At 40.7% G+C, this 20,893-nt stretch overlaps 1 protein-coding gene across 9 annotated transcripts; it reads left to right on the top strand.

Moving 5' to 3' along the window:
- The first annotated feature begins 199 nt into the window (after window positions 1–199).
- Window positions 200–20,701, top strand: gigyf2 (GRB10 interacting GYF protein 2). 9 transcript variants are annotated; one of them, XM_026148941.1, is made up of 29 exons: window positions 200–311; window positions 2,147–2,198; window positions 2,369–2,531; window positions 2,722–2,817; window positions 3,006–3,114; window positions 6,346–6,451; window positions 6,554–6,594; window positions 6,693–6,725; window positions 6,871–7,047; window positions 7,478–7,689; window positions 7,836–7,986; window positions 8,768–9,007; window positions 9,103–9,275; window positions 10,755–10,911; window positions 11,013–11,179; window positions 11,538–11,635; window positions 12,397–12,525; window positions 12,634–12,764; window positions 12,851–12,951; window positions 13,117–13,257; window positions 13,969–14,127; window positions 14,211–14,459; window positions 14,543–14,665; window positions 15,691–15,930; window positions 16,853–17,061; window positions 17,213–17,364; window positions 17,466–17,668; window positions 19,664–19,805; window positions 19,890–20,701. In XM_026148941.1, exons 2-29 carry the CDS (start codon window positions 2,161–2,163, stop codon window positions 19,955–19,957), a joined length of 4,008 nt encoding a protein of 1,335 aa, XP_026004726.1. In that variant the 5' UTR covers window positions 200–311; window positions 2,147–2,160; the 3' UTR covers window positions 19,958–20,701. The 9 variants fall into 9 exon arrangements, with proteins under 9 accessions (XP_026004726.1, XP_026004729.1, XP_026004730.1 ...); XM_026148944.1 differs by having other exon boundaries at window positions 11,541–11,635; XM_026148945.1 differs by having other exon boundaries at window positions 7,839–7,986.
- Window positions 20,702–20,893: the final 192 nt, after the last annotated feature.

The raw sequence follows: 20,893 nt of genomic DNA on the forward strand, positions 1-20,893 counted from the left end.
ATATGCAAAGTTTGCATTATACTGAGTTTACTGGCTTATTGCGGAGAGGCCCGTGTCACGTCCTTTTCTCAAGGTTTTTAAGGGATAAATACAAAGTTCACTTTATTTAAAATTAACATTATGAGCCAGAACATTACCACAGGCTGCTACTGTGTGTAGCAGTCAGCAAATCTGTCCTCGGCATTCGGGTTTATATATCTGCTGTCATGTGACCTGCGCTCAGCCATCTTGTGGAAAACGAAGAGAGAGAGAGAGCCCAGAGAGAGCCACACAGCTCGTATACAAACCTTGTGCTGTCAGAACAAGCGGAGGTAAGACAGCCAAAGTTTGACACACTAGCGAGGAAAAAATCATTCGCGTTAGGTAGCCGCCACGTCAGGGGGGCAAATTGCGAGGATCTGGGGCGCTTGGGGTTGTTGGTTCTACCACCATGTTTACTTGGCCTTGCAGCACCGGGCCCCAGTGCCTCCGTGTGCGGGCCGTTTTGACAAGGAAAGGTAGTCGTCGATCTAGGCTGCTCGGGAGGCCGCGTGGAGCTAGTTGGCTAACCCGTTAGCATGCTAGCTATAAGCATTGGTGATTGGATGGGAGGGGGGGATTAACTTATTCCGGAGCAGTGTTACACAGTTTATGTGAATTATAAGCTTTACCTACTCTCTTGTGATAAACTAAAACAGTGTCAGTACACGCGTCTGCCTTTACTTGTCACACATATACGATAGCTAGGTTGGGATTAAACGTTGCTGGCTAATTAGTTAGCTAGCACGCTGGGATAACCACCGTTGGCCATCGTCTTTCTGGATAGCAAAAAATACTCTGCACCAGGCAGTAAAGCGCTTCTTTAACTACAATTCTGCCGCCACCTTTCCGCACGTCTATAACCCCACTATGAGCATTTAACAGTCGCAAAACATGCTGGATAATGACAGTCACGAATGTGCAGTGAATGCTTTAAATATCCACGTTAGGTGTTTACAGGACTTGCTAGTTTGCTGCGTTGGCTAACGCAGTGCTGGCAGCTGAGGGTGATTTGCTGAACCTTCCTCAGTGACCATCACAGCGAGCATTGCAAAGCCAGCTTTAACATTATTCAGCAACATTAACTTCACTTAGTACGTAATCAAGGCTGGAGTTTGACTACTGTAGTTTTGTTAGGAGTTAAACGATGGACTCGGTGACTTTCCCGAAAACTTTACAGGAGTTTAACGCTCACTCGTATTTTGTACCATTTAAGCTGCTTAACAAAATTGTAACGGTACATTGACTTCATAAAACTGATAAGTTATATTGCTGTGTACAGATTACGCGTTAATAATTTCAAACACGCCGTATCGTTATATAAAGCCGGCCAATCAAAGGTCTAGCTTTAAAGTGTGCCTAAACTCACAGAAGAGACACCACAAATATCGCAAGCCCCCCTCCGGTTGCTGTATTTATTGCTGTAACTACCAACTTACACGTGGCTTATTCAGGCTTCCATATGGTCAAGGCTATTGTAAGTCTGCTGTCGCCTTTTGTGCCTGATGTTTGAGGAAGGCCTGTGCCTTAGATCTGTGCTTCCAGGTTAAGGGTGAAGGGAACGTCTTGGTAGTAGGGACACTAGCATAAACAAACAACTAATGATGCTGGCATAACATGATTATTTTGGGGAGAGTTGTTTTTGCTGAAAGAAAGTCCATCTCAGTCGTCAATTACAGGTGTCTGCCACAGCCTCCTTGCGGGCTGAGAGATGTCCTAAAATAGCTTTAGCACATTGAAATTGTACACTGGTTGTGTGCTTGTGGGATGGGCTACATAGCCTGAGGAGTTGAAATGCATTAAAGCCAGGGACAAACCCCTAATGTGTTTGACATGCCTGAGTTTTAGTTTTCAAGATTTTCAGCAATTAAAGTAAAAACTGTATATACAGGTGCAGACCAGTACTGCAGTTCCCCTGTCTGTTTATGCCACATGCAATTTTGGAATACCCATTTATATTTCCAAGTCAAGACATGCACACATCCAATTTTGAATGGATGCAGTAACACTTATAAGCAGTATTAGGCTGCATGACTGTCTATGTGTTCTTTTTTGCTGTTGTTTTTTTGGGGGGCGGGGATGGCAGATGTTTGGCACTAATCCTTTACCTCCATTTCCACATTTGCAGAACTTCAAGGGAGAATGGCCGAAACCCAGACACTTAACTTTGGACCAGAATGGTAATTGAACTGGCGTGATTTAATAATTGGTGTGGATGAAGTGATTTTTAGGTTGTGAAACTGGTTTTCTGCGTGGGCCTAGTGCAGGTTTTCTCGTTCATGTTGAGACCTGTTGCTTGATTGATGTTTCTCTGTCCGTTATGTTTTTACTGCTTTGTCTCTGTCTGCAGGCTGCGTGCCCTGTCTGGAGGAGGAGGCAGCAGTGGTGGTGGTGGTGGAAGCAGCAATGCTATTGCCTCTCCACCCCTCTCACCTGCATTGCCAAAGTATAAACTTGCAGAATATCGCTACGGGAGAGAAGAAATGTTAGCACTTTATGTAAAGGATAACAAGGTGGGTACGTCCGTAACGTCAGCGTTAGATGTTGACGCAAGATCGTAGCCATTGGGATTTTCATACAAAGTGTGTGACTGCCAAGATTGAATTTCATCCCCCATATTTTGTTGTGCTATAATAGTCTTTGAAAATTGAATGAAATGTATCTTAATTGTGAAAACTCGTACTGTGCGTTTGTGTTGTCCAGATCCCTATAGACCTACACGATAAGGAGTTTCTGCCCATATTGCAAGAGGAGCCCCTGCCACCTCTGGCACTCGTGTCTTTTACAGAGGAGGAACAGGTATCAACCAGATCAGAACAATGACATTAATGTCAAGCTGGCGTGAGGCCAATTGCAATATTATTATTTTAATGGCATATGCATTGTATTTACTAATTTAGCTTTATAATACAGAGCGGATACAAAGACAAGAGCTCAGACTTGGTTTCCCCTCCGTTTGCTCCCCTCCCTTCTGTTTGTATTTGCAGAGAAATTTTTCCATGTCTGTAAACAGTGCAGCTGTACTTCGGCTCACAGGGCGTGGAGGTGGGCTGATAGCAGGGGCACCAAGAGGCCGAAGTACTTCAAGGGGTAGAGGTAAGAATGTATCTAAGCTCATGAATACATGAGTAAGTTGTGTTTCCTTTTATAATTTCAAGGAGAAGTAATATGTTGGATCTAATCTCTAGACAGACAGGTTTAATTCTTTGTTGGAGAAATGAGGCTGTGTTCTTCCAACAAGAGTGTTTTGAGCTACCACTGCTTTGTTACCAAATGCAGTGGTCTAGGGCTGCTCAATTAATCGAATTTTAATCACGATTACGATCTGGGCTTTCAACGATCATTAAAAATGACTGAGCCGATTATTAGCCCCTCCCTAATTTATCCGCGACACCTTAAAGGCCGGTCCGTGAAAATATTGTCGGGCATAAACCGTCCGTGGCGCAAAAAAGGTTGGAGACCGCTGATTAAGAGGACCCGAGGGAAGCTCGGAAAGCTAAGCAGAAGTTATTTGGAGAGTGACTGCCGTTGGTTGAAAAGAGAGTTTAAAAAAAAAAAAAACTTCAGTGGTGTTGCACACTATTTTATATTATTTTTTTAAAGTCATTGTTAACCCTTTAAAGCCGGTCAGAGCAGCACGCTCCGTTTTGCGTAACTATTTTTAAATCCCTGTAGAACCTGAACCTTGTAAGCTAGCGCAATAATTTGTTTTGCATATGAAACCGGAGGAGTTGTACTTACATCTGATGCCATCAGCTTGTCCTCGGTCACAGTTTCGTTCCACATATAGCTTTGCAAAAATTGCATAAAAAGCGCTTGCAGGAACAAAAACATAATATTCCAGAAACACGCTTTGCCGTTCCTATCAGCTGTTCGTAACACTTCCCACAGTGAAATGATGCACATGCTGTTTTCTTTGCAAATTTGCATCATAGGATTGTTTTTTGTTTTTCCTGCAGTATATAAAAATTGCTGTATCTCCAAAATAAAACTATGAAGACACTCAAAATAAATTTCCTGTGGTGGGAAACTATTTTTTGCAACTTTATTGTATTTAAAGTTTTGAGGGATAAACCTCTTAAATTTCTCCAAGTAGAAATATATGTAAACAAAACAAAAGCGATTTTCAATTTTTTTGTAGTTTATTGCACTTTTTTGCAATTTATGTAATTACTATGGACTTAATGCATACATATTATTAAAATATGGGCTATAACAGTTGTATTGATGTATAGCAACTTGAAATGCTCCCACAAATGGCACTACAGCATGTAAAAAAAAAAAAAAAAAAAGCTCTGGTGGACTTGGTTCTATAGTAGGTCTTAAAGGGTTAAATAAATATCGTCAAATAATCGTGATCTCAATTTCAGTGAAAATAATCGTGATTATCATTTTTGCCATAATCGAGCAGCCCTACAGTGGTCTGATTGGTCAGATCGGTTTATTTGGAGCTGAAAAACTGAGCTTGGTTCAAAAAATAAATCCTGCAAATTTGTCCAGGGAAGTTAAAGGCCTTTAGATGCCAGTCCAGAAGCTCCCACACGTTTAATCAGTGAATCAGTATAGAAATGTTTTGTCACAAGATAAAAGTGATCCCTCTTGACAACTTTTTATTTGATTTCCCTCTATAAAATAAAGGAAGTAACAGAACCAAGTGCCCCCACAGTATAACAGACACATCTGTGTGTAGTTGATGTGTGTATGCAGTTTCAGGAAAGTCATGACAACTGGATACAGTTAAAGTGCCTTTAAAACAGCCTGGCAGTGTGTCCAGAGTTTGAGACAGTATAGTGTAATACTAGTATCCCGTAGGTGATGTGCTTACTCAGCAAAATGTTGCCTCGCACTGATGTGCCCTAAAGGTGGAAGATTGTCTCTGAAAGCAGACGGACGTTTGTTTAGGCGTAGTCACGATGCAGATCTATTAAAAAAATGAGTATTTTCTCACACCAGAGTAAAATAAATTACTGTTAGTCAGCCTTGGAGCAAAGGATATACATTCTGCCAGCATAAAGTGTTCATCTGTGAATCCCAGATTATTCCAAAGGAAATTTGTAAAATTTCCTGGTGTAAACCGTTGACTGGAGAGGTGGGTGTTGCTGGTAATTCTCAGCTTTCCATCTACATGGCTTTTCACAAAATCAGTCTACCTCTTCTTTCGCTCATCATTCTTGGAAATTGTAAATAATAAGATGAGGCATTTACATAATGATGGCATGGCTTGCTTGCAAACTGTAGGCTGCAATAAGGATCGGTGTAATATTTCAAGATTCTTGCATGCTAATGCACTCCAGTAAAGTTGCAGTGTTAGACAGAGGTCATGTTAAGTGTGTGGCAACAGTATGTCACTATGATTTCACATTGACCTTTGACTTAGTTCAAAGACTTAACCTTTTATCTGTAATAATTTTCTAAAATATAACGTGTTAAGAAACAAACGTCTTTTATAGAAACTGCTATGTTACCAGCTACCAGAGTTTGGTCTTGAAATTCAGATTATTTATTTACATTTTTTTTTTAAACAATTTAAGGCCCTGATGTCTGGACTGTTGATCTTTTGCTGTCGACATGTTCAGTTTTACATACACAGTGTGGGCGAGGTTAAATATTAATCAGAAATAGCTATTAATATTCATAAACAAAAGAACTGTTTTTACTGGCATTGGTCATGTCAGGTATACTTTTCCTGAACTAATACTTTAAAGTTTGATCAAGAGGTCACGCTATAGCTATATAGATAGGCAGTTTAATTATAAATAGAAAGTTAGTCAGTGACACAAAAAAGTCTAAAAGTAAGTTATTGTTCTTCACTAGAAGCAGTCAGTGCGCCCCAGGGTGGCTGTGGCTACAATGTAGCTTGCCATCACCAGTGTGTGAATGGGTGGATGACTGGTTGTGTAAAGCGCTTTGGGGTCCGTAGGGACTAGTAAAGCGCTATACAAATACAGGCCATTTACTATGGCAGTAAAACATTGCAGAATACTTCATCAGCCAAACTGATTTGTCCTTGTTCAAGGGTGTTGTCTGTGAGTCATGAGAGAAAAGATTCAATTAAAAATCTCAGGAGCTGCTTTCTTGTACACCTCTGGATAAAAATGTGAATGGAGAGTACACCATCATGATTCAGCAGATTTGGGTTTATGGACCATGGTAGAACTCCTGCTGATGAATATAATGCTGAATGCAAATAATTTGCAAGAGGAGTTGCTGGAGTATCTTAGCGGCATTTGTTCCTTTATAACCGTGTTAAATATCCCAACCAAAGGAAAGCCTGTGGAATATGATTATGAGCAACTGAATCTCATTAGTGTTTGTGATTGTTTTCAGGTCGGGGCAGAGGAGATGGAGGGTTTTACCAAAGAAGTTTTGACGATGTGGAAGGTTTTGGTCGTGGAGTAAGGGAGATGCATCGCTCCCAAAGCTGGGAAGAAAGGTATTAAAATGTTCATCTTTTTCTGTCAAAGCTTGACGTTTTTTTTCTTCCTTTTGACATAACAGTCATAACTTTATATAATGACTTTCTTTCTATCAATAGGGGAGATAGAAGGTTTGAAAAACCAGGTCGAAAAGACCCAGGTTGGTGTCACATTTTGCTCCTCAAATAATCAATATGTGGTGATCTTTTGGGGCGAATGAACTTAGCTTATCTATTTGTTGCTTTGTTTTTGTGACAGATGCTGCTCCAGGACATTTTCAGATCAATCACAGTAAGTGTGTTTATGCAAGTTGAACTTTTGACCAATAGGAAGTTGAGATTTTTGAAGAATGTCGATGAGGCATGAGTTTGGTAACACAAATTATGATCTCATTGTCAATATAATCGTTATTTACCTTTCACTCCATCGTTTTCAGTGCGAGGTAATTATGAGGACGGTGGAGCAGGACTCCCGAGGAAGCACGACTTCACGCGTTCAGAAAGTGAGAACTGGCGTACTTCTCGTGATGATCAGAATGGTGAGGATGATGAGGGGGGTTGGCGCCCGGCAGGTTCTCGGCGGGACAATGACCGGTGGTGCCCCCCAAGCCCAGGTGGGCACTGCACAGTCCACGTTACCGATACATTTATCAGAGATAAATGTATTTGTGGTGACTGCCACTGCCTGTTTGAGAAAAAAGTTTTTTGTTTCACAGCCAAACTGCTGGTTGGTTTTTGGTATTCATGATAGCGCACAAAGTTGAATTCAGTTGAATTCTCCAGCTCCACCTCTTTCTGTATCATGGGCGTTTTGTTAGCTTGGCTGTCAGTAATTTACTGCTTCTATAAAGTACCAGCCAACAAAGCGTGCTAAGAGTGAGATGAGTGATTCTTCACCATTGATTCTTTATTTTAAACTGCATTTCACTTGCACAGGCAAATGTATTACTGCTGAACATCTGCATGAAGTTAAAGTATATCATGAGTAAAATGGTTTTCTCATTATTTTCCAATGTTTTTTTTGTATTTATTTTGTCTCTCCAGATGGGCCTCGGTCAGCAGGGTGGCGGGAACACCCAGACCAGCGTCGCCGTTTCCCATTTGATGCAAGAGAAGACGAGCGTGGCTACAGGAGGCCAAGGTCAGGCAGTGGCAGCCTTGAAGATGAGAGGGACAGCCTGCCAGAGTGGTGTCTGGAGGATGCAGACGAGGAGGCGGGCACCTTTGACTCATCGGGGGCATTTCTCTCACTCAAGGTGATTTCAGGCAGAAACCATTATACTGATAAATGGAAAGACTTGACTATCCTGAACTGGCTTCAAAACGCTGATGGCTTTAAGGGATATGTGTGCCAAATTTTCAAAAGTGTTTTTTTTTTTTTTTTCTTTTCCCTTCATAATAGCAGAAAGCCTCCAAGGAGCCGATCTTGGAAGAGGCAGAGATTGAATTCAAACCCTTGGAAGTGTGTGAAGAGGGCCTGGAGGACGAAGACTGCCAACCCAAGGAGACCAAAGAGACAGAAACCGAGGCCAAAAGAGAAGCTGACCGAAAAGGTCAGTCACGGTTTTTACATAGAAGTACATCTAAATAGACTGTAAGACTCACAGTTTTGTAAGCACTTTGGAAATGAAAGTCTTTTTTATGAAGCGCACAAAAAGACTGGGCTGTTTCACTTTTGGGAAATGGCATTCCCCGAAGCCAAGCTCAGCCTTCAGGGTGATGGCGGTCTCTTACTGTATGAACTTCAATGTACAGAAGGGGGGAAAAAAAATCTCTTATAGTTCGAACATTTTGTCTGCAGTTTCCAGAACCAGATTTTAGTGTGAGTGCTGCAGTATGACCAGTAACATAAGATTCCAGAAAAATACTTGTCATCAGTCAGATTTCAGTGATTTATAAGGTCTTGCAGTATGAGCCTAGCATTAGTGGACGAGCATGTTGACTGGAAACTGGTTGAGATGTACTAATGCAAAAATTTCATATACATCCCAGCAGTTGCTTAGATTAATATACTTTCAGTCAAAGTATTGTCTGTAAGGAGAAATTGTGGGAGTCTTTCAGCCACAGTCTCAAGGACACTAAAAAACACAATGGATTGCGCTGCAGATGCTGGCCTGTTTTGTGCTTCAACCATTTTTCTAAAATAAAATGATGGCTGTTTAAAGGCGTGATTCAAACATGACAAAAGAATGTGGAAAATTATGTGGATGTGATACAATATCAACTAATCACTGTTGACACAACGCACACATTTTAATACACATTTTTTAATATTACAAAACCTAATTATTATTTATGACAATTTCATATTGTGATTTGTAATTTTTACTTTAGAGTTGGCTAGAGTACCAGAGGAGGCCCCACCTGTTCCTCCAACTGTCTCAGAGCCCCATTCTCCTGCTCAGTCTTTGTCCCCAAACCTGCCTAGCAGGACAGAAGACCCTGAGAGGCCAGCTGAGCGACAGCCACCCCTGGAACTCCCCCCAGAGCCCTGCAAAGTCCCTGTGCATGTCCCCATGTCTAATAGCATACTGGAATCTCTTCCTATGACCCACATTTCTACCACCCTTACAGGTGGGACTTTTATGCAGTTTCACTGTAAATATTACTTATTTTTTCTGCATGTGCCAAAAATACAAACATTTTGTTTTTTGTTTTTTTCCATACAGAAGTTTCTGCTCCATCACCTACTCTCCATATACCACAGCAAAAGCCCATAGAGGTTTCTGTGCCAATGAACAATCCTTTACCATTTCCTTCAAATATAATGTCACCTTTTGGCAGGCCCAACACTGTGTCACATGACACTGATGAAGACGAGGGATTAAAACACTTTGAACAGGTAATTATGTAAACTTTTATCATGAAGGTGTGTCAGCAGGACTGTGGTCATCAACCAGAAATCCACAGTCATGAGATCAGTTATAATCTTGTTGCTAAAGGAGAAACTATATCAAGAATATTATAATACCAGACATTTGACTAATTTCATTAACCCTCTGGGGTCTATGGACGCGCCGGTGCGTCAAATTCACATAACCAATTTAAGACGACGCAGCAACCCAAAGTCTCCATTTCAACTTGGGTCAAAAGTGTGGACTTCAAACTATATACCAGTTTTTAAATTGTGTCGATGGGCCACGTAGAACCAGAGTTATGAAGAGTTTTTTTCTGAACAAAACAGTGGTGTTTACGGCAGGAAGAAACGGTAAAAACAGCGTTTTCTAAGGACAGCGCTACCAAACACGCTCCGCTTGTGAGTGAAAAAAGAAAAATCACCCCTTCCCTATTGGTGTTAAAGCGTACCATGCTAGTCAATCAAAAAAAAAAAGATATGGTAACATGTGGCACTTGGTTATTTAGGAAGAGAGGGAAGTTTTAGGAGTGTCACTGGCAAGAGAAAGCGGGTGAGCGAAAGAAAGAGACAGAGCAAGTTTTCATATGTGAGACATTAGTGACGTTAATAGTGTTTGGAGGCTATAGTTAGTGTGTTGTGTAGTCATTGTTTTGTTTTGTGTGTCAGTTATACTGCTAAATGTCACAGTTGATCCAAAGAAGCCACAAATGGCAGATTCCAGTGTAAATGCTGTCTCCACATGGAAGAGAGGACTGATACCCCTCCTGTTGTCAGACCTGCAGGGTTTAGGCCTGTGGAATTCTGTCTTATAGTGGATAGAAACTTTGGAGTTGCATAAATAATTTGCGTGCCTTCTTATTTGATGTTGCACACCTGATTGTTCTGTAAATAGTTTTAAATGGTTATAAGATAAGATAAGATAACCTTTATTAGTCCCACACGTGGGAAATTTGTTATATAAAAAACACCTGAGACCTTGGCTGCATTTTTAGGTAAATAGTACCATATAACTTTGTCGTTTGCAGAACTTGTGCATAATTTTTAGAAATTTGCCATTTCTATTTGCATTTCAAGTTATGAAAATGATTCGTTAAGCATATTTGTGGTTTGTACAGTAAAAAATAACTTTTTTCTATTCAGATAATTAATTTTTTTGTCTTGATTTAGATCAATTGTACTAATATAGTATGTCAAAATATTGATACCAAACAATGCAAGATAAAAGGTTTTTGAAGGCGAAATATAGGTAAAATCAAAAGTAATCAAAAACGGCCAATTATTCCCTGGACCCAAGAGGGATAATGATCAGGTTTTTAAAAGCAACTCTTTGCTCAGAAAGAAGCTGTTATGTTTTGGGTTTTTTTTAATCATCTGAGACAAGGCAGTCTTTTGTGTCAGTTTTGATTTGGCTTAGGAGTAATTTTAATGCCTTTCTTTAAAAAAAACAAAAAAAATCCTTTCCAGGAGGCGGAAAAGATGGTAGCGTACCTACAGGACAGTGGGGTGGATGATGACAGACTTGCAGCAAAGACTTCAGAGAAGCCCAAGCCTGCAGGCCTGCCCCTGACCCATGAAGCTGCTCTCAAGTGGTTTTACAAAGACCCCCAGGGGGAGATACAGGGTAAGCCTGGACTTCATCTGGTCAGAGTGTAGCTTAGATTGTAGTTTTGTCTTAAAAACAGACTCCTGAATGTTTTCTGCTGTCTTTTTGTGCTCCTTTAGGTCCATTCAGTAACCATGAGATGACAGAGTGGTTTCAGGCTGGGTACTTCACAATGAACCTTTTGGTCAAAAGAGGGTGTGATGAAGTATTTCAGCCTCTGGGAGAGATCGTGAAGATCTGGGGCAGGGTACCATTTACTCCAGGTTCTGCACCTCCACCTCTACAGGTAAGGATCCTGCAAAGTGTTCTCCATTTGATTCTTAAATGTGGAGGGACTGTTTTTCAAATCAGAAGTAGAATCAGTACTACCTTTTATCCTGTAGGTGGTGTAGTAGTCCCTTTTTAAAATAGAAGGGTGTGTATAGAAACGCAAGGAAACCTCCTTGTATTATCTTTTAAAGCACAATATAACATGAACTCTTTTCGCCTCTCACCTAGTGAGAGGCAACAGTTCAAGCCTCCCTGTGATGCTGAATTAGATGGGCAGCTAGAAAGAGAGATCGGAAGCTTTTTAATGCTTTGCTTTTTCTCCAACTTGATTTAAAAACATGATTTTTATTGTAATTCTTTTTTCTTATGTTTTGAAGGGAGATGGGGATCAAGAGAGGTTGAAGAGGCACCAGGAGCTCACTGCTCTTAACCTTTACCAGTTACAGCAGTTCCAATATCAATACCTCCTCAGGTATGCCAGGCTCAGATTTAACACTACATCAGCAAATTCACACAGCTCACTTTGAAGCAACAAATTGGCAAATTGGTTTACATATGAAGTATTACTGCCCAAGACCTGCAGACAGACTGTGGTGTGTAAAACTGGTAGAGTTCCCGTTTAAGTTGAGACATTATTGCTTATTTATTCTTGCTTTCTGTGCAACAATAACTTATTTCGATTAAAAATACTAGTTTTATTGACTCAACACTTCATCAAACATTGAGTTGGTTTAAAAAAAAGTTCCACTTTAGCTAGTGAGGACAAGAAGATTTATGGCTGCAGTGAAGGACATGAGAGGGTGTGGTGTGACAGAAGAGGATGCTAAAGATAGGGTCAGATGATCTGCTGCGGCGACCCCTAAAGGGAGCAGCTGAAAGAAGAAGCAGCTGGTCCAATATTGATTTGACACAATGCATAAATATCAGCATCTGACTTTGTTGAATGTCATCTTATTTATCAATAACTGCCTTGCTTGATGGAACTGTGAACTGTCCACATTATTTGTGGTTTTATTTACCAAAAAAAGGTTTATGGAATGCTTTTAATGCCAAGAGAAACAGGAGCTCCCAGACAAAACCTGCAACACAGCAGGGAGAACAGGCAAACTCCACATGAAAGGGTTGAAAGTGTTCAAACCCATGCTGCTTTTGCTTTGATTCCACACTACGAAACCCCCAGCCACTATACTGCTTTTTTTCCTAATCACTATCTACCCATCTTCCTCCATTTAGGCAGCAGTATGCTCAGGCCCTGGCCCAGCAGAAAGCTGCAGCTCTTAGCTCAGCTCCTCTTCAGCAGCAGCAGCAGCACCAACAGCAGATCAACCTGCTTCAACAGCAATACCAGGCTCTTAAGATAAGGTTGATAGCATCATTATTATCATAAGTATTTCAGTGTTTAAAAATGTTACCTCTAGAGACATCAAGGGAAACTGAATCCATTAATGTGTTTGCTTTATATTACTGTAGAGCATCTGAGAGCCTCCTACCTCCTGTTACCCGATCTCTGTCTGTACAAGACTCTGGTTCTGTGTGGGAAATGCAGAACCCGTCTACTCAGGCTTCCTGCACAACTAACCTCCAACAAGCTTCTCAGAGCAGTGAGTTTCTTACTTTAGTATCTTGAAGTGATGGAAATGTGTTTTTGTGGCAAGTGTAATGTATAAAATTGAATCATTTTCAACAGCGTGGGATAGCAGCAGTGTATGGGATTTACCCATAGACTCCATGGCACAGGCTCCAACTATTGAGCAGATGCAACAGTTTGAGAAGGCAAAGAATGCAAAGGTGATTAAAAATCTTGGTCTACGAGTGTTTTACAGTGTCTCTACTAACCTCTAAAGATCTCAGAAGTTTGGAATACAGCAATAGAAGTCTGAAATGTCCGACTATTATTTTGAGATCACGTTTCTGTGAACAATGCCTTAAGTTCATTATTTTTTTTTGTGTCAGCTGGAGCTTGAGAGGCGTGAGGCAGAAATGAGAGCTAAAAGGGAGGAAGAGGAAAGGAAACGGTTGGAGGATGCCCTGAGAGCTCGACAGGAGGAGGAACGGAAACGTTTGGAAGAAGAGGAGCTTGCACGGCAGAAACAGGTGGAACGCTTTCATAGAAGCACTTAAAAATGGAATGAGTACATGTCTTAGTGGCACTGGGCACAAGACAATCTTTGAGGTTTTCTTATTCACACAGTGTAAGAGGGGGCAGACTCTTCTGCACCTCCGGCCTCTCATTTCTGTCTTTTAAATAAATTCTAACCAATGAAGGGAGTCTTAGGTCAGTACTGTAAAGAGTGAAAAATTCACATGGGCAGCAAAATTCAATGTTAAAGTGGGTTGAGCAGACTTTTTACCCATGAAGCTAGAAATGCGGAATTGACTTTTACTGTATAGAGGGAAAGACGTTTTCCCTCTAGATTTCTGCCTGTTGAAGCTGTAAAGTAGAACCCATTTCCTGATCGTTTTTTTGTAGAGACAAAAAACAAAACAAAGGGCAGTATTGATGTATCAGGTGCTTTATACAGATACAGTATGTCAGAGTTGCATTGTAACGTAAAAAAGGTGGCACCAGCTAGTTTGTAAGCAGTGTCGCTTAGAATTTGCTAAGCATTCATTGCTTAGCAAATTCTTAGTAATATTGTTTACAGACTAGCTGTAATCAGGCTTTATTCATGTTGCGTTCCAATGACAACAACCACTGGGTAGTCAAAAAAAAAGATATCAGTTGGGTTTTTATGTTTTGGAGTCACCCTTTGATTTGTTCATTTGGTGTGAGGCTTGAACTGACACAACATTGTGAATTTTAAGGAGGAGGCACTAAGACGGCAAAGGGAACAGGAAGAAGCACATCGGAGACAAAAGGAGGAAGAGGAAAGAATGGCACAGGAGGAAGCTCTTCGAAGATTAGAAGAACGGCGGAGGGAAGAGGAGGAGAGAAAGAAGCGAGAAGAGTTCCTACGCAAACAGGTAAGGGTACAAAATCGTGTCTAATAATTCCTCTTCTTGAACCCAGCACTGAGCTTATTGAGTTTTTGTATCTGCTTCACCAGGAAGAGGAGCGCAGAAAGCAGGAGGAACTGGAAGCATTGCGGAGGCGTGAGGAAGAGAAGCGAGCAGAGGAAGAGGTGGCAGCTGCTGCAGTGGCAGCTGCCCTGGCCCAACAACAGGAAGAGCAAAAGAGGAGAGACCAGGAGGCCCAAAGACAGCAGGAGCTGCAGAGACAGAGACAACAGCAACAAGAGGCCCTCAGGAGGCTGCAACAACAGCAGCAGCAACAGCAGCAGCTTGCACAAATGAAGGTATAAACATAACCCTTATTTATTAAAAATACAGAGTACGAGATGACTTTAAAGTTTACAAAATGCCTTATCCTGGTCCACAGCTTCCATCCTCATCAAAGTGGGGCCAGCAGTCACCAAACACTATAAACCAGACTCAGAATGCCCTGTCATTGGCTGAGATCCAGAAATTGGAGGAAGAGAGAGAACGACAGGCGCGGGACGAGGTAAGAAGAGTGGACCAGTTTAATTTTCAGTGAACTGCTGCTGTTATGTGCTTTTCAAAAGTGTAACCTGTCTGTATACACTATATTAATTTTTTCATACACTGAATTGCCAAAAGTATTCACTCACCCATCCAAATCATTGAATTAACATGTTCCAGTCATTTCTATGGCCTCAGGTGTATAAAATCAGGCACCTAGGCATCACCAAGTGCAAGGCAAAGCATCAGATGTAGTGGTGTAAAGCATGCTGTCACTGGACTAGAGCAGTGGAGATGTGTTCTCTGGAGTGATGAATCCCGCTTCTCCATCTTTCAATCTGATGGATGAGTCTGGGTTTGGTGGTTGCTATGAGAACGATGCTTATCTGACTACATTGTGCCAAGTGTAAAATTAGTGGAGGGGGATTATGGTGTGGGGTTGTTTTTCAGGGTTGGGCTTGGCCACTTAGTTGCAGTGAAAGGAACTTTGAATGCTTCAGCATACCAAGACATTTTGGGCAACTTCATGCTTGCAACTTTGTGAGAACACTTTGTGGATGACCCCTTCCTGTTCCGACAAGACCTTCCACCAGTGCAAAAAGTAAAGGTCCATAAAGACATGGATAAGCAACTTTGGCGTCGAAGAACTTCACTGGCCTGCACAGAATTCTGACCTCAACCCAAGAGAGAACACCTTTGGGATGAATTCGAGCAGAGTTTGCAAGCCAGGCCCTCTCATCCAACAAGCCAGTCTGACATCACCAATGCTCTTCCGAAAAAAAAAATGGTGCAAAATTCCCATAAACACTGCTAAACTTGTGGAATATCTTGCCAGAAGAGTTGAAGCTGTTTTACCTACAAAGGGTGGGCCAACATCATATCAAACCATATGAATTAAGAATGGGACATCGCTCAAGTTTGTACGTGTGTGAATACTTTTAGCAATAATGGTCTGTCATCAGTACTTTGTTTCTTGTTATTGAGATGCTGTTTCTATATATGTGTGTATGTGTTTATATGTATATTAATACTGTGTTCACTTCACAGCATCGACGTCAGCAGCAAGAGATCCTTAAGCTACAGCAACAGCAGGCCCTGCAGCAGGCTCAGCAGCCTCATGCCAAGTTGTCAGGTTGGGGTAACATGGCCAAACAGCCAGTTGCCACCAAGTCTTTGCTGGAGATTCAGAGGGAGGAAGCCCAGCAGATGAAACAGCGGAAGGAGCAGCAGCAACAGCAGCAACAACATCCTATTGTTGCCCCACAAACGCGCACTCAAAACAGAACTGTATGTGACACAAACAATAACAAAAGATATTGTTGACTGAAACAGAATAAGAGCTTCGTAGAAAAGCAGAGCTGTTTATGAGTCGTTAGTGGAGTCAGCATTTTAAGGCAGAATATCATTAATAACATCCAAAATATTGACAAATGAAATTTTCGTTTAAATCCCAGGAGGAGTTCACAAAATTGTGATTTGATTGTTTTTTTGTTTTTAAATTAGTGATTTTACAAATCTGCTGTTTTATGCCTCTGCACGAGCAACAGCTGTGATCAGAGGTATACCTCAGATGTTTCTTCAGATTTGGCACAGATGTTTACTTGAAACCAGAGATGAACTGATTAAAAATTGATGGTCGGTTTAAGCAACAGCTGAAGAATTCAGAAGCCAGTCGGGTGAAACTTTAATTCGTTCTTTTGACTAATGTGTTCAATCATCTGTGGCATCATTATGATCTGCAGAAACACATTCCTGGCTAGAATGTCTTTCTTTGTCCCTCCCTCCCTCCCTATTCGAGGCACTTTAACCACAAGGCAGTAATTGTTGTTCTTCTGGTTTTACGTTTCACTTCTGCTAAAAGGAATTCCAGCAACTACACCAGTTATGATGAATCGGCAAATCCGCAGATTTTCAGAATCAGCAGATCTTCGCATAATCTGTTTGTTTTCTTACTTTGTAACCAAATATTTGCAACTCATCCTTGTTCTGACTTTAAAGTTGTGAAGTTTTACACTTTTATTTCTTAAGAAATCAATCTGTTTGGGTTCTTGAACTGATAGATGGACAAAACTATCACATCAGTCAATTTCTTTGGAAACTTTAAGTTGTCTTTTACCATTTTTAGGCATTTTATATACCAACTAATGTACTGATATCTCATGAATGTAATGGGCCAATTAACCTGAGACGTGTCTGGCTCTCTTCACAGACTTCTCTGAGTAACTCTGTGTGGGGGTCTGTTAACACCAGCAGCAGCAGCAGCAGTAACTGGAGCTCAGACTCCAGCAGCATCTGGGGTGACACCCACAACTCAAATATGGGTTTCTGGGATGAGGCTGTGAAAGAAGTTGTCCAGCAACCTCAACAGACCCGAAAAGGCAACGCGCAGAAGAACAATAAAGGCAACGCCAACCTCAGGTATTTATTTAGAGTGACAAAACTTTACAAACCCTCTTAGTCACGGGCTGTGATGAATAGCATGATTTGCAGCGTGAGGGATATGATGAGTAACACGCAGATCTTAGTGACTTACTTTGTCTTCCTCTTTCATTTGTTTGTGCACATGAAGTAACTCTTTGAGTGGGCGAGCCAATAAGAAGGTGGAGGAGGAGGAGAAGCTGCTAAAGTTGTTTCAAGGTGTCAACAAGAGTCAACAGGACACGTTCATGCAATGGTGTGAGCAGACTCTGCACACCCTCAACACGGCCAACAACCTGGATGGTGAGTCTTTAAATATGATTTACTAAGTCATCCCACCAGGAACTATTAATGGGCCCTTTCTGGAAGCCAAACACAAATATTCTCCTCCTCCTCTCTGCCAGTTCCTACGTTTGCATCTTTCCTCAAAGAAGTGGACTCTCCGTACGAGGTGCACGACTACATCAGGGCCTACCTGGGGGACACTCCCGAGGCCAAGGACTTTGCCAAGCAGTTCCTAGAACGTCGTGCCAAACAGAACGCTAACCAACAGAAACAGGCACCACAGAAACAACAGCAAGCCCTCAAGCAGCAGCAGCAGCAGCAGGTGAGCAGGACTTACAAGAACAAGGGTTGTTACACCAATTGTCACTTCCTTATATGACTTGTAATGAGGTGAAAGTGATGTTTCACTTCACTATGTGGCTTTTCTGGCTGTATGCAAAAACTAAAACTGTTGCATCACCCTTTAGATGACCCCAGAAAGATGCCATCTATAACAATGTTTTTTTTTTTAATCAGCTAATTTATAAATCTTAAGTCATAGCAAGTGCCGACATGGCACTTCTTTTTTCTTTCTTTTTTTAGCCTGCTCTTTTTAAATAATAGAAAAAGAGATTGTCGAAAAGGTGAATTTTATCACTACATCAATGTTATGAAGGATTAATCCATGTTGCTTTTACTAAAACATGAAGGCCACCTTTCGTCTATGTTGTCTGTAGTCAGAGCAGCACTGCACCTTTTGTTTGTATAAAACCTGACACGCGAATGAAAATCATTTTTGTTTATTGGAAGAATAATCTGAGTGTAGTGGTTTCTTTGAACTGTAAACACAGTGGGCACTCTCACATTGTTTTCCACCACATTACCACAAATGAGGGAGGCAGAATATTAGGAACACTTTTAAATGCAATGCAGTCCAGAACACCAACACCTCCCAATGTCACATCAATATTGCGCATTAATAGTGTTGTTTACAATGGCACTAAAAACTCAGTGTCATAATTTTGTAAAAGTGGAATTTATGTCAAAGTGCTTGATCATATTAACAGGTTTGGTTCTTCTACCATCAGGGTTGGGCTGATTTTAGTAAGTTGAGTTTTTTATTAAAATGTAAAATACAATTTAGTTTATCAAATAGCCAAAACATCAGAGAATTCAGTTAAATATGTGAAGCCTTGACTGTATGATCATGCTTACATACAGTCACTCCTCCAAAGCAAACTCCCATTAATTGAAAAGTTTGATAGCTCATATTTATATAAAAAATATATATATTTGTGGATTAAAGTGGACTGAGTGTAGTATATCATAGTTTTACTTTTAAGATGTTATTTTTGAGCATCCAGGATTTTAATCATACTATAATCTGTAAAATTACACTTATGAAGCTCATGCAACACTATGTTGTGGTGACAGATGTGTTACTTTGACACCTTTGTCTGTTTAACACACCTTTGAGCTGGCCTCTTTCTAAGTAGTGAAGAAAAGTGGGGCATCCATTCAGTGAACACATGTCTTTTGGCTATATTTAGAAAATGCAAGGCTTTCAGTGAACTTTTTAAAGCTAACTGAACAATCATCAGGTGTCTGGCTTGTCCCAGCTGTGCAGTCAGATTGTCTGTCGGTAATGTTGCTTTCAATATTCTTAATATTTATTTATAACTACATCTGTCAACCCAGGATATTTATTATTTGGTGATTTGTATATATTGTGCTATTCCTTATATCTTAACATATTGTATTGTTAAATAGTCTAGTGTGTTTTTGTTAATGTTACTGTACTGGAGCAACTGTAACCTACATAATTTCCTTAGGGATTAATAAAGTATGCTGATTCTGATGATAAAAGTAGTTGGGGTAGAATTACAGGAGTAGTTTGTTCCTTGATCAGAAGGTGGCGCTGATGGAAACAATTATATGTAACAAAGGGCAAACTGAGCTGTACATGACACCATTACACCTTCCGTCACCCAAGTTTATTGTTTCAATTACAGTAGGTTGCATCAGTAGCCTCGTGTGTTTAATGTCTTCAGGTGGAAACTTTGACATGAGGAAAAAAATAAATAAAAGGTGCATTTTTTTTTTTTTTTTTTTTTTTAGGCTCTGCTATTTAGCACCTCAGTTCGTTTGTGACAGTTTTAACGCTGTCACTGGTGGCAGTTCCTATTATTTCACACTTCATTTCCCTCCACAGTGAATTCGAAGCATTAATGTTAGCTCTGGTTTCATCATTATGTTCAGCGATATCTAGTGGGACTGCGTTGAGCCTTTTCTCTGAGAGCTGAGCCGTCTTTTAAGTGCAAGTTTCTCTCTTTCCAAGGATTCTGTCTGGGGTGGAACAGGATCTTCATCAGTTTACCAGTCCAACCATACGAGTGGGCAGCAGCAGCGCTTTGAGACAGTCACCTCAGGGAAGAAGAAAAAGAAGCAGAAGATGGTCCGGGCAGACCCCAGCCTACTAGGTTAGGACAAACATCCATCTGAAAAATGATTACTTTTTTTTATGTTTCATGTGCTAATTGAGTTGTTTCTTTTTACATTTTCAGGTTTTTCTGTGAATGCGTCATCTGAGAGATTGAATATGGGAGAGATTGAAACTTTGGAGGACTTTTAAGGGACTGCAGCCAAGCAAACCCCCCCACCCCCACTGACTGTATCCAATTTGAACAGCAGCTGCTTTACCCAAACCCCCAACTGCTTCCTCGACTTTCACCCTTTATTTTTCTGTTTCCCTTTTATCAGGAGTACACTGGCCATTGAGGCAGAGCGTATTTTTCTGGTGCAAATGGACCTTTGATCTAAAAGTTTAACCCTAAAGAGAAACAGACTGGAGCAAACAGTCGAGGGATACCCCCAACCAAGTGAGCAAGGAAGTCAAACTAATGGAGAGTCTGCTGATTTGCTGACATCTCTTCAGCTGCTTCATCCAAAATTAACAAATTTAAAATTTGGCCTAAACTGTATCTCATTGTTTTGTTTTGTTTTCTATATATATTTTGAAGTGTGGATACATGAATGGGGTAGCTTGGGAAAGATTGGAGATTATATCCATTGTTTTTTGTTTTTATTTATTGAGTTCCCCCCTACACTTTAGTTCCCCACCCCCCTTCCTCCCCTCCTCCCTCTTTTTGGCTGGGTGTTCATGGATAATGACAGCAAAGTAGAGCCCAAGGATTCGTGCCCACTTATGTCCTGTTTTAAGGACAAGTTCAAAAGTTCCAAGTAGTTATCTATTTCTTGTAAAATACTAGGCTGTTTAAAGAATAAACTTTCAATTCTGCATCTGTATTATAATATATGAAAATGATCTGCTGGAGTCATACTTTTTTATTGCAGTATGAAATAATAAAACAGTCTGTGTGGGCTGTTCACACCTGTGTCTGAACCATTCAGAAAAACTGCAAAATATGTGTGTAACTGATTTTTTACGATTAACCCGGTCACACTGCAGGAAACCACATTTTAGACATCCTGTTCGTGAAAAGCTCGAAATGTGTGCATGGAAATTTCATCAGTGCCAGGTGATTAAGAGGGTCTATTAATGAAATTA

Source organism: Astatotilapia calliptera, chromosome 18, assembly GCF_900246225.1.
Source record: "Astatotilapia calliptera chromosome 18, fAstCal1.2, whole genome shotgun sequence".
In the NCBI taxonomy this organism is placed as follows: domain Eukaryota; kingdom Metazoa; phylum Chordata; class Actinopteri; order Cichliformes; family Cichlidae; genus Astatotilapia; species Astatotilapia calliptera.